This window comes from Pimephales promelas, chromosome 23, assembly GCF_988280905.1.
Source record: "Pimephales promelas chromosome 23, fPimPro1.hap1.1, whole genome shotgun sequence".
Lineage (NCBI taxonomy): Eukaryota > Metazoa > Chordata > Actinopteri > Cypriniformes > Leuciscidae > Pimephales > Pimephales promelas.
In genome coordinates this window covers 13816680-13835167 of record NC_142791.1, presented here as the reverse complement: position 1 = coordinate 13835167, position 18488 = coordinate 13816680, and the positions used below count along the sequence as shown (strand labels likewise).

The 18488-nt window shown below is 37.7% G+C and overlaps 1 protein-coding gene across 1 annotated transcript in view; it reads right to left on the bottom strand.

Annotated features, from left to right (window-relative positions):
• Positions 1-388: 388 nt before the first annotated feature.
• The window catches only part of cwc27 (CWC27 spliceosome associated cyclophilin), a 40868-nt gene continuing 22768 nt past the window's right edge, over positions 389-18488 (bottom strand). Inside the window, exons 11-13 of the mRNA XM_039678032.2 lie at positions 7715-7824; positions 6819-6931; positions 389-926 (exon numbers count right to left, since the gene is read on the bottom strand). Of these exons, the coding sequence (XP_039533966.1) occupies positions 764-926; positions 6819-6931; positions 7715-7824 (386 nt within the window). The 3' untranslated portion in view covers positions 389-763. The remainder of the gene's footprint in view (positions 927-6818; positions 6932-7714; positions 7825-18488) is intronic.

Genomic DNA, 18488 nt, shown 5'->3' with positions numbered 1-18488 from the left:
GTTGAAATGTAAAAATCCTAATGAATCACTCAATTCTCATTGGCTACCTGCCAATGTGGCAGGTAGATTGACAGTGTTACCCGCCAATAGCAAAATTCACCCGTATTGGCAGGTGGTCGGGTGTTAATTTCAGGCCCTGGCGATAAATAAGTGTGAAATAATAAATGCTCAGGGTAGAATCTAAAATTTTATATCAACTGACGGTCACCTTACTCCCTTTGTATTGGCAATGGCAATCAGCTACTGTATGTGACTTTACGACTTTATGATGAACTGGTCTATGTAGATTGACAGTGTATACTTACAAACACGGTTTCCCCAAACCAATTGTGTGCAAGTGAATTCAATCAATGTGTCAGATAGGTCACGAAGTGAACAACAAAGCCTAAACATTAGAAATAAAGAATTTTATTACTGAGATGAAAATCTACACTCATTTTGAGAGCATGATCAAACCTGTCTATGAAAAGGTTTTTGTATGAAGATGCAAAAAATGCACTAAGGACTGAGCAGATGGTGTTGCTTTCCCTCTGTGGGTTAAAAACAGTAAACGCTAGCCATCTTCACAAGTATATCCAGTATTAGTAGGCAGGAATGAATGTCTTTTTAATAAAAAGGCTGAAAAGATGTCCCATTCACACTGACAGAACATCAGTTAATACGATTCCTCTCAGGAATGAATGCTTTTCCCCCTGATGTTGTGTCATTTCTAATGGCCAGACTCATTCCAGACGGGCAGTTTGAGGCTTAAGTAGCTGTAGTCTCACCTCCTGGCCTTCTTCTCTTTCATGAGTTTTTTGCTCTCCTCACGTCTCCTCTTGTTGACAGGGTTGCGTGGATCATAGATCTCGAATGTGTCTTCGTCTTGCATGTTGGCATCTTTTACCTTTCTGCTTTGTTCATCAAAGTGCAGAACATGGGCCAACCTAAATCACAAGGGGAAACAGAGTTCAGTTCAAAAGAACAGCAAAGCGCAGCTCACGGGCAAATAAATCATCAGAATCAGACTGGGAAGTTCCCAGTGGAAAAGATCAGATCAGAGATCTGACGAGTTTACTAACAGCCTGTTTCACAGCATCATTTTTAAAAGGCATAACTCATCCAAAAAGGAAAAAATTCTGTTATTTGCTTCCATTATGAATGGTGCCCGCCAAGTGAATAAATAAATATATTATAAATAAGAATATAACAGTAAATTACACAAATAACAAACAAGATAAATGTTTGCTCTTTTTAAGCGATATCAAATGTCCAGAAAACTAAAACTGGTTTTCTCTGGTTTTCTGTAGAATCAACACAGACTGATCTCATGAAGTAGCGTGTGTATGACACGCCAATTCACATTTCCATTTTTGGCGAGCTATCAAGACGCATAATCGCTTTTCAGCGTGTTTATGAACGCCGTTGACTAACGTTATTACTGTATATATAAATATATGACTTATACCGACCTAACCGTCACTGGGGTTAATGGCATTTATGACTGTTCCCTTACCATCCTAGGAAAAAAAAGATCGCTCCCCAGATGTAGATGTACATTTTGCTTCGTTTCGCACAGACATTTGACGGCGTGTACAGACACGCAGAATCACTCGGACGTTAATGGCGTAGACATACACGCATACACACGGATAGCTCAAAACGCATAGAGATAACACGCCACTTGACCCGAAAGTGGCGTTTATGTTTACGCAAAAGTCATGATGTCATGTTGATCAACAAGAGTATGTCAAAGCCAAAATGATCAATCCTACTAAGACGTGTCTTCAACACAGTAGCATTTTGTTCATTTTCCAGCTGTCTTGAGCCTACAGGTACTTACAAACGTGCTGTTTTCCAAACCAATTAAGTTTAAATATCGCTGCATGGCCAATTCTAAAGATCATAGGTCATGTCAATTACACTGAAACAAATACTAACCCCCAATTCTACCATAAACTCTAAACTTAACCTTAGTTTTGCATTGGGGGCACATCCTTTGCCTCAATCAGACCCACTCACGATATTTCTGAAGCATGATTGATCTTCAGCTTCTGCCTCGACAGTGACACCCCTTGTAGGAGGTCTCAATAATCCAGCACAGATGCATTTCTTCAGTAATGCTCTTTGCCTCTCTCTTCACGGCACGGCTGGAGAGGTGATTGGCAGGCAGACTAACATTCCGGGAGCATTCCTGAGTGCCAGCATCAGAAAGAAGAGCTCACAGCTGGCTAAAGTCCCTTCCTGAGGACTCCTGAAGACTGCAGCCCAATCCAAGACACTGTTTACACTAAGCCAACAGGTTTCTGAACACAGAACTACAGTTCTGTCATATCTGAGTGGCCTTCTAAGATTTCAGAAGTCCACGCTAAGATATTTATAGGAATAGAACATACTGTAATCATTTTGTCACTCCAAGCCAATATGCTTTATTTCTTCTTTGTCTTTACAATCTAAGTAAATGGGTTCCAATGCTGTTTTGGCACCGTATGCGCAAAAATAAAGGGTTTTTTGTTGACATTGAAGGCTCATGAAGAACCTTTAACATCCATGGAACCTTTCCATTCCACAAAAAGTTATTTACAGTGGAAAATTAGATTAGATTTGAAATGCTCTTTTGACTAAAAAGTTCTTTGGAGAAACTAAATTAGTTCTATTCCATCACTGCAAAAAAACTCTTTTGGAATATTTATTTTTGGATGTACAGGTTTGGAACGACAGGTTTGAACTTTCATTCTGTCCGAGGTCATATTTAGGGGATTGTTTTTGGAGCAAGGCTAGGATGAGGAGCAGATGCACACATCTCACCCCTTGCTCTGCTGACCTACATTTCATTCTGAGATGATGGCTACTGAGGAACTGTCTGAATCAAGACATGGAGAGTGCCTCAAAGAAATGTCAAGAAGGGTGAAACGGGTCATTGTTATACATCATGGACATGGCTGGATGGCTCTCTGGGGTCTCATCTGAACAACAAAAAAAGATTTGAAAGGAACTGACATTCCACACCTGTTTGAGCTATTCTGGTGAAGGTCAGAATCTCTGGAAAGACTTTATCCTTCAAGAATCCAAATCTGTGGCGCAGGTCTCGTAATGAAGGCGCTCGCCTCCAATGCCCAGAGCTGGTTTGTAAGAACAAGATGTGACGGGACTTTCAATAATTCAACGACTGACTGCCAGCAGTCATTCAATACGGTGCAACTTTTGGTGGTTTCGCAGAAGTGTGTCAGGCAGTAACTGTAGGACCTGAAGGAAGATTTTTAAATTGAGCTAGTTGTCTGAGTCAAGATGAATACATAAAGGAATGGAGAATGGAAGCGGCCTCTTGTCTTAAATTATGAGCCTTCTCGTTGGTAAGTAATCCGCCACGCTGCTATTTTGGAGCAATCGCAGAACCCCTGAATTCGGCCAAAGAGATGCATAAAGAGTCTGCGAGTGCATGCGAGCCCATTTTTAAGTGTTAAACCGAGTGTGTGCGTGCATGCTTGCATTCATTTGAAGTCCGTAGGAGATGTGACAGCTCATCTAGAATGTCATGGCTATACTCTGGCAGACCCACAGGACTCCCGTCGCGTAAGGCAGTCGGCACTGATAATTTGTCTAGCAGTCTCAGTGATGACAGCCCGTCGGACTCCTCGCCTAGAGTTATGGCTCGCACAAAAAAATCCCACCGTTTGATTGGGGCTCTTATCAGGGAGGGGCTCCCGCCATGATGCCGAGGCCCTCGGAAGCCTCTTCCTGAATTTATTTTTCTTTCGCTTTTGCATAAGAGGGGGGAAGCAAGAGGGGAGGCCTGGGCGAAGAGGGGTTTTTGTAGACGCAGACACAGATGGAATAGTTTACAATCTGGCCCAGACTTGACTTCCAGTGTCTGACCTGTTGTAACCCATGTTCCGTTCGTGGGGTGCACCAGGCGTTCAGAAAGTGGTACAGACTTCCCACTGCTGTTTTTCTAGCACTGGGGGCCTCCCGTCCCCTCCTCCGCCCCAGAATCAGTCCTGAGACGTCCTAGCGTCGTGGGGGTCCTTAGACGGTAATGACGGTCTATCCAGAGGACAAAGTAACTGATAGGAAACACATAGGAGCTCAAGCTCAGAAGATGGCGCCCCTTTTACCCTTACATGTGGTATTTGTTGGAGCATTTGAGTGAATATATTTCGACGAAGACTCGAGGTCTTTGATGAAAAGCAAATACGAGAGAAAAACACACCGTGTCGATTCATTTCCCTGCGGTGGCTTGCAGCGTGAAGAGGGAGGACGACGGTCCGACAGATCTTTTCGCTTTATCCTCAGCATTAACACTGATAATTCATCAAGCATAAAGCCATTAGTCACCGCTGAGGCATGCACTCGACCACATTCTTTACATTTGATTGTGATTTACGGTTTTCCTGCGAATGCGTGAAATAAAAGCAGTGGACGTCTACCAAACCGTTAAGGCCGCATCCAAACACTTGCAGTGGAAAACTACCCTGGGTTTGCAATGGACTGTATCTATATATGGATTGGGCATACCCAAAAAATAATACCCCAAAAAAGCAAACTGCTGAAGCTATACGTTTTAACGGAGAGCGAAAAAGCAGAATGATTTACCAGTCTGCTTCCCGTAATCCTCAGAAAAACGAGAAGTGCCGCCGTGTGACGCATTGGTCATGGCAGGGCTTCAGAAATAAAGCGTATCTATGAATCACAGTAATGTCCAATCACGTTGAGAGTTCATTAAATAGAAAAACACATCTTTCAAACTATGTGGATGAGCAAAATCAGTTTTTAAGTGCCTACTGCCATCTCAGAGGCTGTACTTACAAACACATGCATCTTCATCACATATGCTAGGGAGATTATGGAGAAAACAGAATCAAACTGAAACATCTCTAATTGATATTCTATTTGTGTACTTAAGCGCACAATCAGGGCCATAACTTTATGCCTCGCATGCAGCATTAAGATGGATGCTCCCTGGAGCCTGATTCGTTTTGCAGCATCATAAATGTTATCCTGGCCAAAGAACTCAGCTGTCAATAACACCCTCGGCCCAACATGGAAACGTTCCCATCAGATCAGGACAAAAAATAATAATCTAGAGGATGCCAAAAAGAAAAGCTAAGCTGTGTTTAGTCTTCATATTTAAAGGAGGGCAAAACTAAAACCGAACAGACTTAATATTTGCACAGTGAGTGGTGTGTGTGATTTAGTGATCTAGCACTGCTGTGACATGGTAATTATTTCATTTCTGTCTTCATAATCTCGTAGTATGCTGTTGGATTGGAATTTTCCAGTGACACACAGACAGCTAAGGCAGTTGTTACAGCTCACAACATATAATACTGCCTGACACAGTGCCTAGTTGTGAGTGATACCGTGAAAACAAATAGTAGGGGAGACCGGGGTAAGTTGAGCCACTTTTCACATCTAGGAGAAAATGTAAACAAATACTTGATTTTGTAGACAGATGTCTGCTACAGGAAAGCATTAATAACAATGACCTAAAAATATAAAAGTGGTACAGTGCCACAACTTGTTAGGGGTAAGCTGAGCCATTGGGAGCCATCTCATTCTTAAGTACTATTTGTCTGCACATTATTTGCATTTTCATAAATCATCCAGAAAAAAAAGGTTATATTCATGTAGTAAAAAAAACAAAAACAAAAACAAAAAAAAACATTTTTTAAAGCCACTGGCATGGCATTTGGAAAAAAAATTAATCAATAGTTCATGGTTAAAAATCTAGCCAAAAAAATTACACGATTTTAAATTATGGAAATTCACTAGGAAACACCATATATATATACAGTATATATATATATATATATATATATATATATATATATTGCAATAACAAATAAATCTTGCATCACAGGCAGTTGGATATGAGGGGATCTTTATAAATATAAAGAAAAAAGTTTTCTTGATATAGGGCTGCTACATCTTACCCCGGCTTTTCGCTGTGGATTTAATAGTGCTGCAAAAGTCAAACTAGTATGTGTCATTGGGAGAGCATAGACAGAACACACACAAAAAAAAACATCGGATTCAGCAGTGACACAGTGACAAGATTAGTTTTCAGAGCAGGGGATAAGAGGACACATGGGCAGATGGTCAGTGCTGGCTTGGTGCTGGTGTAGATGAATCCTGTTGGCCATCACAACTTGGCTCGGGAAGCAAACCAAAAATTGGTCTTCAAAGTGAAGCTAGAAGCCCAAGAAAGTCTCATTGATTGTGCTGATTAAAAGCCTGTTAGGGACACCAGCACACCCATATCCAAAACATATGCTGGTGGTGTTATGGAAAATTCCAACAATGGTTCATCGCCAAGCGCTCGTTCCGCTGGCACCCGTAATGAGCGTCTGCTAAAAAGACAGCACGCGTCTGACTGCAGGTTGACGTGCCCCGTCTGGTGTACGGGTGGGTGTGACACGTTCCATCTGGGCACTCGGTCTGCTGAAGCAGTTATTTACTCAGTTAAGTCAGCTGAGAAAACTACTTCTCCACAAGTGGCTATTGCAGTGCAGCAAAAACAAACACTGCATACTGTTCTAATGGTGTCAGTGCACTCCAGAGCCAAACGCATTACTTGGCTGGAGAGCAAGGTGGTTCAGGCACACTTAAGGCCAGCAGCTGTGCCTGATGTGGAGAGAGGTATGAACGTTTTGCTATGTTAGTCCAAATAAATAGCTCTGCTACCTTAATGTGAAACAGTAGCTGTGCATTAAGACAACCAATGAGGCGCGAGTTATTGAGAATGCATTTGATCACAGACAACTGCAAGTCAATTAGTGCGTTAAACCTCTGTAGGAATGGGGAAATACAGCGTACAGAACTGACTAAAATCCACTCACCAGCCCTTATCGTCTTCCTCGCCCAGTTCCTCCATGTTTTCCTCTGGAACACTTGGAGTCTCCATGATCGCAGATGATAGTTTGGTTTTGAAGCTTTCCAAAAGGGCAAGTGTCTTTAGAGGCAAGAGAAAGTACGTTATTTTGACTTTTAAAATGATATGATAAAAAAAGTATGATTCATATGTATGAGGCACTATATTGTGTAATAGTTTCTATGGAACACAAAAAATATATTTTGAAAAAAGTTCAAAAACTTCAGTGTCCAAACAATGAAATTCAATAGACCCTAGTGTTGTTCTGGACCCCATTGACTGTAATTGTATGGACAAAAACAGCTGGAACAGGCAGTCATGAGATCCTTAATCAGACTCTGTACATTATCAATAAATAACTAATTTCTCTGTTTGTCACAAAAAGTATGACTTTGGAGAAATTGGAATAAAGTGGGCCCCAATATTCTTCAGAAAATCACCTTTAGTGTTGCACAGAGTCAAACAGATTTAGAAACTGAAATCACATACTTCCCTACTCTATAGTAAGCGAAAAACTGTATGTTACAAATAACTTAATCCGAATTCAAAGTTCTACTAAAAAAGGCAAAAATGTTCCGCTATTTCCAGTGAGATTCTGAAGTGTGCATTCGATGGACGCTTAAATATCCCATGAGGCCACGGGACAGGATTTATGAATGGAGGTGAAGCGAAGCAAAGCAACTGGTAGGTCACATGATAATGACCGAGTGGCGTACGTCTGGATTAAATTCACACTACACACACCCATACTATATAGAACATACTTTTTTAGCAGTTGTAAAGTTAATACTAATTCAAAATAACCTACTCAAAAAAGTATGCGATTTGCGGAAGCAGCCATAGTGTCTTAAAGCAAAAACCCACCTGAGCCTCTCGACCAGAACCCTTCTTTAGTTTCTGCTTCCTTATTTCCTCATATTTCTTCCTGCTCTCCAGGTACTCTGTCATCGCCTCATTGGTCGGCTCACTGTCAACTTTGAGAAGGAAAGAAGAGTGATCACAATCTAGATAAGAGAAATTAACTCAATCTGTCAATCTGTCTATTAGTTTAGATTTTATATATTTATATATATATAGTGTGACTAATACACACTATATATATATATATATATATATATATATATATATATAGTGTGTGACTAACTTGAAAGGATTTACATGAAAAAGAAAAACAGCTGAATTCCAGAGCAGAAGTTATTACTATCATATGGACATAACTATACATAAAGTTTATACTGCTATAAACTTAGATGAAGATGACAGCTCCTTTGGGCCGATTCCTTCCAAGAATAATCGTATCACCAAAGCCAAAATGTAGGTCCTAAGACCCTCATCAGTGCAAAGGGCAAAATTTATGACTTTTGCAGTCCAAATGACTTTCTGTGCTATAAAGAGAGGGATTTTATTCAAATTATAAGGAAACACATGTGATATATATATATATATATATATATATATATATATATATATATATATATATATATATATACTGAAAGGATTACACAAATGAAATGGGGAAACATATCAAAATGTGTTTATGTAACGCTGAGGCCAACCCATTTTTCAAAATAATCACTACAAAATTAAGAAAAAAGAGAAAAGCAGAATGTATGCATCTAATAAAATAAAAGTTCTGCCATTTTTTCCATGATATTATAACAGGTATATTTGGTGGCAATTTGCAGCATACAGAACCATTTAAAAATTTGGAAACATTACATTTTTTTAATGCTCACCAAGGGTATTATTTAATGAAAAAATACATTAAAATATTACAAAATAAACTATTTCTATTTGATACATAAAACTGGTTTATTCTTGTGATCAAAGCTGAATTTTCAGCATCATTCCAGCTTTCAGGGTCAGTGATCCTTCAGATATATGATGAATTGATACGCAGAACACATTTATTATTATTATTATTATTATCAATGTTTTAAACAGTCATGCTGCTTAATATTTTTGTGATATAAAAGTTAAAAGGTATATAAAAGGATATAAAAAGGTCAATCATAAACAGCTTCCTGTAATAAAAAGCATTTTAATGCTGTGTTTTATTAGATTTTAAACCCATTGTTCCACAATTCAATATTTATGTTAATCAATTTACAGGTTTTTACCTGTAGCAATTCTACAGTATTTTACCATTACAGTTTTTTTCAAAATTGTAGGTGAATGGCTGAATGTTTTACTACATAGACTTTTCTGTCTTATATAAGAAAAAGCAAAAAAAAAAACTGAACCCTGCAAGAAGATAAAAGACAATGTCTTTTAAAATTCTCTCCTAATTATACCTACCAATTTAAGAAGTGCCTAAAAATAAAGTATGTTCTATTAATTCCACGCTAGAATTGCAGGAATTGGAAAAGTCAATAACATCAAGGCTGGGCTGTTGACACTGGTGTCTACAGGCATTAATGTGCCACTGCAAACCCCATGCTCAGACGGCTGGCACTGATGTCACAGATTGCCCCGCGGGTACAGTGCCTCTTTCGACTACACCTGCCCTCGTGGCAAATATGACTGAATGCTTCTCCACAACAAGCTCAAGGGGAACAAACTACATCAGACGGGCCCTCCAACATTTGGGTGATTTATTTCATGTTAGCACTGTCATGTAACGAAAAATCTTTTTCCCCTCACAAATGGAACGCTTGTTTATTCTTCGTATTTATGGTGCAGTGAAAACCGCATTGGAGAGAGGCTGGAAATTTGTTTTTCAGCAACTGAGAGAGCGTGCCATGCGTTAGTCTGAGAGCCACTGACTGTGTTTGAAAATGTTTAGTCTGTGGCATGAGCTAATAGAAAACTAGAAAGACAGAAAGAAAGTAATGAGCCAAAGACTATTAAAACACATTAACTGTGTAGAAAACTGAACACTCTACCACTTTTCAAATCTATAAAAAAAAGCCAGGGCTGCCAATTTGGGATGAAAAGCATGTTTATCGTGGCCGTAGTTTAAACAGTGAAAGATACAACCTTGATAGGACTGAAATAAACAAGTATTAAAACAAAGTACAAGAACTTTGACATTCTTTGAGCAGCTTGTCTACACTGCGCGTACAGGCCTATAAATCATAAAAAAATATTGCTGCAATAGTTTTAACATTTCTGTTATGATACACTACTGTTCAAATTACCGTTTGGGGGTAAGACTTTCAAATTTTTTTTAAATTCTACATTTTTTTCAGCAATAATGTATTAAATTGATCAGAAGTGACAGTTAAGACACAATAATTAAAACTGTTCCAAAACTCCTTTTCTGCGGTATCGAAACACCAATATCAGCTGCGCGTTCATGATCTCTCCTCCTGTCACTCATAAAATATTGCTTGTATTGCACGTAATTTTTTCTCACTCCAAAAGCGTGAGCAATACTGATCTATATAAGTGAAAAAATTGAAGAAAAATTTAAGTTTTTTTGTGGCTTACTGCACTTAAACGGTCAAATACATACAAAATTATGTCAAAGTACCTGTCTTGCAGAGTTTTCATGTAAATATGGTGAGTTTTGGAACGTAAATAGATAAAGATATTGCATGTTGTGTAACAGTATCCGTGCACGAGCTCTTAAAGTGACAGCAGCCTAATAAACCTGCTGCCGTCTGTCATGTTAATCAGAGAACAAAAGACAAAGAAAATCACTCGCTGCTCTTGACTGAATAACTTTAATTGTAAGCATTAATCTGTATTTCAGTTTTACAATGAATACTATCCAGTGTTATTTTACATTTGATTAGCCTAGCTGTACCATTTCTTACCTGAATATATTATATACCCACCTGAAAAATTTAAAGCTGTTTATTTAATATCTCTCTGTATTCTACAGTATTTATTTGTGCTATCTTTGCAATTACTTTATTTGTTCTTATTTTATTACTGAGTGTTTATTGGTCTATTTTTTGTTTTTATGTAGTTAAAAAAATTCAAATAAAGCCTCCCTTTGCTGCGTAAGCTATAAAAACAAAATTAACCAAATTATCAAAAAATTATGAGATGATAAATTATCTGTATGGCAGTTTTCCATGTGGTATCGAAAAAAGTATAAAATATAGATATTTTTCAAGGTATCGTATCGAAGTTGAAGATTCCAGTATTGTGACAACACTATTGGGACGTAAGATGAGATCATTTCAAACTCAATTGACAAAGCTTTTTATTCCAGCCCAAGATCATTGTGTGGCACAAAAATAAGATGCAGCTGACAATCTGTCATCGGTCATTTCTATAGTTCAATTATTAATTAAATTGGTAATTAAAAAAACACTAGGTAATTTTCAATATCAAGAAGCCCCTTCCCCCTTCAAAAAAGGTGAGATGAAGAAGCTCCAATTTAATTTGTTAAGGTAATTGAATTGATTGCTGTTATTAACTCTAAAACAACCTTTTAAGTCAAGACAAAAGCTGAATTATTGTGGAGTTCTTAATAACTACAGAATGAATCCCCAGAATAATAATTGTTAGATTAGTCGCTTATTCAAAAAACCCTAGACACAGCTTGAACTGGATCCAATTTACATGCCTGGCAGACAAACATCTCGTCCTTCAGCTGAAAATATTTCTGTACGAACTGGACGTGTAATGTTCAGGTAGAGTGGAACTTAATTGAGTAACTAAAGTTTGAGTGAAACAGGTTATTTGGCTGTCATTAGCTACTCAAACCATGCAATTACTCATTTACAGAGGTATTCAACGTATGAATGCCACAAATTCAGAGCAGTGATCAAAATCATCTTTTCTAAAAGTCAGCGCCGATAACAACCCTTTTCTTGGTGATTTATGTGAGCAAAAAGTGATGCCTTCCACTAGGCTTGCTCAACGCTCGCGCTTCGGCCCAGCTGCAGGACTGCTGAATGATGGCACCCTCAGGGCCCACAACAGCAGCACACTCCATCTACTCCAGCTGCTGCTGCTAAGTACTGTCTTTGAGTTTGACGGCTATTCTAACAACATTCCATCCCTCTCCTGTCACTCGGGCCGAAAAGAGCAACAAATCAAGCAACAGGAGGTTGATGGGGACGACTAACACCTCATCATTTGGGAGGTGGATTATTTCCCCTTTGCTGGTCAGGAACGAGTGGATGGATTCAAGGCTTCTCGAAGCTAACTGTGGTCCATCAGTCTACACTTAGCATCTTCAGAAGCCCAGCACAGGAGGATGGGAGTTTCTGCGAATAATTAGTCTGTGGATTTCAATGCTAAAGGTTTGAACTGAATCAGAAAAAACACACTAAATGGAATTAGTTAATCTAGTGTGCATTTGACAATTAGGATTTACAAGTATTTTTGGTAGCTTACATTTTTTATGAAGGTAGTGCGTCTCAACTGTACTATATCCAAAGTCAGCCATTGTCAAAGTCAAAACTTGAAGTTCCCAATAATCTGCTTAAATAACAAAGTTACTTGTTTTCTAACCTATTTTTAATAGAAATTCTGGCACTCAATACATCCCTTATTTTCTTTAAAAAAAATTATAAGACACTTCCGATAATTGGGCCAATTTTTGGGGCATTTAAAATGAGAAATATGTTTATAATTGTATAAAACCAATTCATTCTTCTGCTGAAATATTACATTATTGGAGCTATAAAGCTTTTTTAATCATTTTTACATTTCTTTTAAGGTGTTAGCATTGCATTGCCATGGTAACATGTAAAACTGGATACAACTTTAATGTTTAATGTAATGTTTCAACAATAATGTTAGTAAGCAATTTTTTGCACACTAAATACTAGTTATACATATTGTTTACATCTTGTGGCTATACTATATATCCAGACACTTCACCACGTGAGCAAGCAGCTAGGCTCCTGATTGGTTAACGCGGCGCGAATTCACGCCAAAGTTCAGATTTTTCAACTCGGGCGGCAGACGCGTATTCGCGTCAAACGCGTGAATGCACAAATGGCACTAACTAAATCATTCGCGCTAAACGCACCAGACGCTCAATTCACGCCATTCGTGCGAACTTGACGCGCGAATGAGGCGTATTCGCGTCTTCCGCGCCATGCTCAACGCCTCATCCGCGCCGCAGGAACTTTTTACGTGCATAATGCGTCTTTACATTGACTTAACATTGAAATCATTCGCGCCTGACGCGCTATTCGCGTCCGGTCTGAACGCACCATTAAAACTGTAATTTAGATTTATGGATTGGTCGCCTTCATTTCCATTTCGCCTCACTGTAAAACAAATATCAGATTATTCCACAGAAAAAAAGAGATAATTCCACAATTAACATTATGCCACACATAATTTGTACTGAACCCTGGATATTATCTACCCAAATACACTGACAACTCTTTTGAGGACCAAGTAAAATTTGACAGTTATATAATAAAAAGGCAGAGTCGCTCGAAGTTGTGAATCTCTCAAAGTAACAAAAAACGGTGCACGCGAGTTAAACCTGAGCACTGAACACATATATTTTTGGCTTATATTTTATGCTTTTTTTTCTTTTGATCAAAAACTAAAATATATATAACTAATATATATATATATATATATATATATATATATAGGGCAGATGTGGAGTGGATCTAGCTTTCGCACTGCTTCTGCAGAAAAACAATATAGACCATTTCAAAAGATGTAAACAACACTGGTCCAGAAGCACTTCCTGTTTCAGTTTTTTAACACTACATAAAAGCTGGGATAAAATACAACCAACAGAACATTTAAAATTGAATCAAAAAGTTAAACAAACATCTTTAAGATGTTTTCTTTACATGTGAAATAAAGAAAACAGTTACAAACTGAAACAGGAAGTGCTTCTGGACCAGTGTTGTTTACATCTTTTGAAATGGTCTATACACACGTACAATTGGGCAAAGCTTTTTATTTTGGATGTTTTTGAACAAAGTTTCTTCTGCTCACCAAGGCTGCATTTATTTGATAAAAAAACCAGCAAAAACAGCCATATAGGGCCAGTTGTTAAGCTGATCGGATTTTGGTTATCGGTTATCAATTATTTGGTAATCTTGAAAACTGTGTATCTGGATCAGGGTGATCCAGTCCAATGTTGCTTTGAAAAACCGGCATAAAAGTAAGATGGATTGCCTGATCCTGGATAGGAAAAAATGGGATTTCCAAATCTGGATCATTTTGATCCAGATTAAATGTTTTGAACAACTGGCCCATAAATATAATATTTAAATATAATTACAAATTATTTTCATTTATTTAAAAAATGTAATTTATTCCTGTGATCAAAGCTGAATTTTCAGCATCATTACTCCAGTTTTCAGTGTCACATGATCCTTCAGAAAACACTGATACTTATTGGGTGGCACATCTAGTGCAAGGAAACGAATGCACTGAAATGCTTTGATAGAAAATCATTTTCTAATGTCTCTTTTTATAGGATTATGCTCTGACAATTTCTCTTACACATCAATGTGTTTGACTGACAAGGCTCCATTGAAATGAAACACCCTGTGCACACAGGCATAACCTGTATAAATAACTCGGAGTAGTAGAAAGAATGTTGCCACATCATTTAGGGTGGGTAGAAAACGGACAGTGTTTTTAACATGTCTCTCTTATTTTTGGCTCTTACAAATGACAGCCATGCCAAGAAAGAGAAAACCAGACTAGACGAACATGCTATAATTTATGTCTTGAAAACTAAAGTGATGCCTGTCGAAAATAATAATTCAAAAAGGTACAAATGTCTTCTAGTTTGCTTGGTGAATTGCGGAGGAGACAATTGGCTTCTTCCTAAAATAAGATACCAGATGCCAAGAGAGCGGGTTGCTGTTATTAGAGAGAAGGGAGGAATGTGTTTGCTTTTGGGACTGAATACAAAGCTGGAAGTAGCCTCTGTGGACACATGAACACTAGAGAACCGGACTCAAACCCAAACATTGAGATTAGGGGGTGGGGACAGATGTCTCGATGGCAAGAGAGCCAACTTCTGGATATTGACATAGAGATGGAAGCAGAACATCGGTGAAGCTAGTTTAAAATGCCATGATTGAAGTTCAGTTTTAGACACGGTTTGGAAGTTTTAATCTTGCATTTTGTTGAGAATGAATAACAGAGCAACCATGTTGCAGAAAACTGTCACAGGAAAAGCCTTTTAACTATTTTTTTTATACTTTACTATATTTAATTTTTTTTAATATAGCAGTCATAAATGATTGTTCAGAAAGTTAAGAAATTAGTTAATATATTTTAATAATATTATATATATATATATATATATATATATATATATATATATATATATATACACACACATTTAATTTATTAAACTATTCCCAAAGAAATCTCTGATGACCGAGGCACTCCTTAATTAAAATGTCTTTATTGAAAAAATGACATGTCCTAAACGGACAAATTTAAAACGCCCACGCGATTTCTTTCTCTATGCTGTCTCCAAGATGTCCTACCTTGGACCGAAGAGCACCCAAATCAAACTTTTTAAAAAGGAATTGAGCATGCCATTAATCTTGAATCTAAACATTATATTATTCCAACATGTTTATTATATTAAGTTTTTAAGTTGTTTATTAGTTAGAAGTAGTAGTTGTCACGGTGTGAAATAAGTGAAATTGTCAAGTTCACATAACTTATTTTTTTCTATTATATGAAGTTTATTTACTTAAATTTATTGCAACAGGTTTCCTCACTTTTTTTAGTTGTCAACTGATCACTTTTTACACAGTGTAGCAGTAGTAAAAGAAAAATAATAAATTAAGGAATGACAATTATTATAAGGAATTCCTATTATTATATCAATATTATTAAGGATTTAAAAGTAATTTTCTTCCCACCAGAGCAATTCAAGCACAAAGTACTACTTTAAAAGTTTTTAATGGTTTTTAGCTTCGACAACTTAAAAGCATGGCTGTTATGTGTCTGTCTGATGCATAGTCTATTTACACAGACAAACAGTTAAAAACAATAGAATATAAAGAGCACAAAAATGTGTCCTGTGTGAACAGCCACCGAACATGCCTCTGACAGACTGACAAATGGGGCGCTGTGGGCAGACATGCATTTCTGACACTAATTTTCTTCTCGTAAATAATAAAATCAATACAAAAATATCTGCATATTTTTCAAAGTGACTTGGGAATTTCACGTGTCTTCAACAGTTTGGCCAAATTTGTCTTTCACAGTCATTACGAAAGCCCTTTCGAAACAAAGCTGACAGTCTTAAAAATATATTCTACCTCCGTCAGCATTACGATTTGTAACACTTACTTTTTCATTTATTTCTTTTCAATTGTACTGCAAACGCAAAGGCTGGTCACTCCACATTACCCACAAAAAATGTGGATAACGTCAACACCATACTGGCACAAGTTACTGTTTAAGCGTTTTGTCAAGAAACTGTCATAGCGCCAAATGAAGAGCCAATGAGAGAATGTTTAAGTTCTTCTATTGTACATTTGCGTGTGCTATTGAACAAACTCGATTTTTTACACATGACAAGTTCTAAAACTAAGTTCAAACTAATGATTATAGGGTGTATAGTTTTACTAGCGAAACTAAAACCATGATTGCAATTCATTCCTAATTCACTGGAACATCCCATCACACAAACTCTCCAAGACAGCTCTTTGTATTTAATTGTATAATAAATACTGTCCTGCTTGATAAAGCAAGTAGGCCTTTAAGGAGAACTCCGGTCAATTTTAACATTGTGCATCTTTTTTTTGTACATTTGGAGTGCTATCATCAACAAAAACGACAAAAAAACGGTGTTCCCTACACCGCATTATCGTCTCTTTAAAAATCGCACCCTGTTGACTTCAACGGGCCATGTTCTAAACCTGCTTTTAGCCTCTTAAAGAGCCCCTATCATAGCATTTGAAATGTTCCTATTTTTGTTTTGGGAGTTCCCAAAAACAGTTTAACGTGCATGCAAGGATAAAAAACACTTTATTTGTCTTATAATATGCATTTATTTTTACCCGATATGCTCAACGACTCCCAAATGATTCGTTCGACTATTCATTTTCCCAAACACCTCCTTTGAGTGACGCGAATCTGCGGCGATTGGTCAAATGACCCAGTCAGTTGTTATTGGTAAACCGTAGGCAGAGATTGTCGGCAACGGAACGCCCATAACCAGGATTATAGCTTGTCAAGTGTTGAAAATTGTATCACATACCTCTATTTGCTTCCTATTTGCGGTCGAAGCCCACAGTAGTTGATTGTTGATCTCACTCTATATCTTTATATCATCTCAAACCTCCTCCATGTGTTCAATATCTGATTCGGATGAACTATCCATTTGAGCTGATATTCTCAGAACACCACACAGTGGTAGGTTTGAGATAATATTCACCAATGATCACGGGCGTGAACTCGACAATCGACTACTGTGGGCTTCGACCGAAAACAGGAAGCAAATACAGGTATGTGAGCTGGTTGAATTAACATCATTTTTATTCATATCTTTCACATCTACTGCAGTCAGATTGACCGTGGTTTTAGCTTACCTCAAGGGCATCCAAGATGTAGGTGTCTTTGTTTCCACACTAGTTTCAATTTAGATTAAGGTCAAACCATACTTGTCTGTCAGTCATATCATATCATATGGTCACCACCTCAAAGAGCGTGCGTGCTTCAGTCAGCACAATCGCCAGAAGGCGGCGAAGGTGATCTTTTTTTTACATTGTCTGTTGATATTGAAATAGTCTTCCATTGTGATTTCCTGTATATCTAAATATGTTTAGATCTTCACAGTAAAAGGTAACGCTTCTGAAATCTCTGAGTAAACAATGAGTGACGTACACGCGCGAAAGATCACTTGCGGCGCTTTCCGTTGCTTGCGCAGACCACAAGAGGTTACAAGAGGTAAAAACGATATAAATACTGTTTGTTTTCTCACACAAACCGCTCGTTTCGCGTCTTAGGCCATCAATGTGTACTTACATTTACAAGTCATTAAATCATGTTTAATTTGGACTTGTCTGTGCATGCTTTTTGAGGTGGTGACCTTAGACCAGCACTAAATGACTGAAAGACAAGAACAGTTTTACCTAAAAATATAAAAACTGAAACCTCTAACGCAAAAACAAAGAACCTACATCTTGAGGTAAGCTAAAACATATCAAAAATTAATTTCAAAGTGAACTTATCCCTTTAAACATGAACGGGCTGCTAAGCGTAAATAGCACATTCCAGGCCACACTGACAACAACAAGGGTGAGGGGACACACCTTTGCCCCCTGAGAACACACAATGTGAAGACAGTGATATACAACAGGGCCATTGCAAAGCTCTACAGAGGTCAAAGGTTTGTCTGCGCAAATCTCAAGCATGCAGTAATCCTCACAGGAAGTAGGGCGAAAACCCAAGAGCGCTTTCTGCATCTGACAAACAGAAAAGCTCTGACCTTCTCTGTGTGAGCTCTGGGTGCACTTTGCAATGAAATGTCTCTTTACTAATAATGGATGTTCGATTGAATGGACCCTCTAAGAGAAAACTTAAACAATCTTATGAATAGATACACCTCTATCTTAAATCCTGGGAGGATAACATATTTGTTAATTGTCTTATCTGATTTGTCAACAACATATCAAGTTTGAGGAAATTAAAGAGATTGAATGAAAACAGCAGTGTTGGGGGTAACGCATTACAAGTAATGCAAGTTACGTAATCAAATTACTTTTCAAGTAAC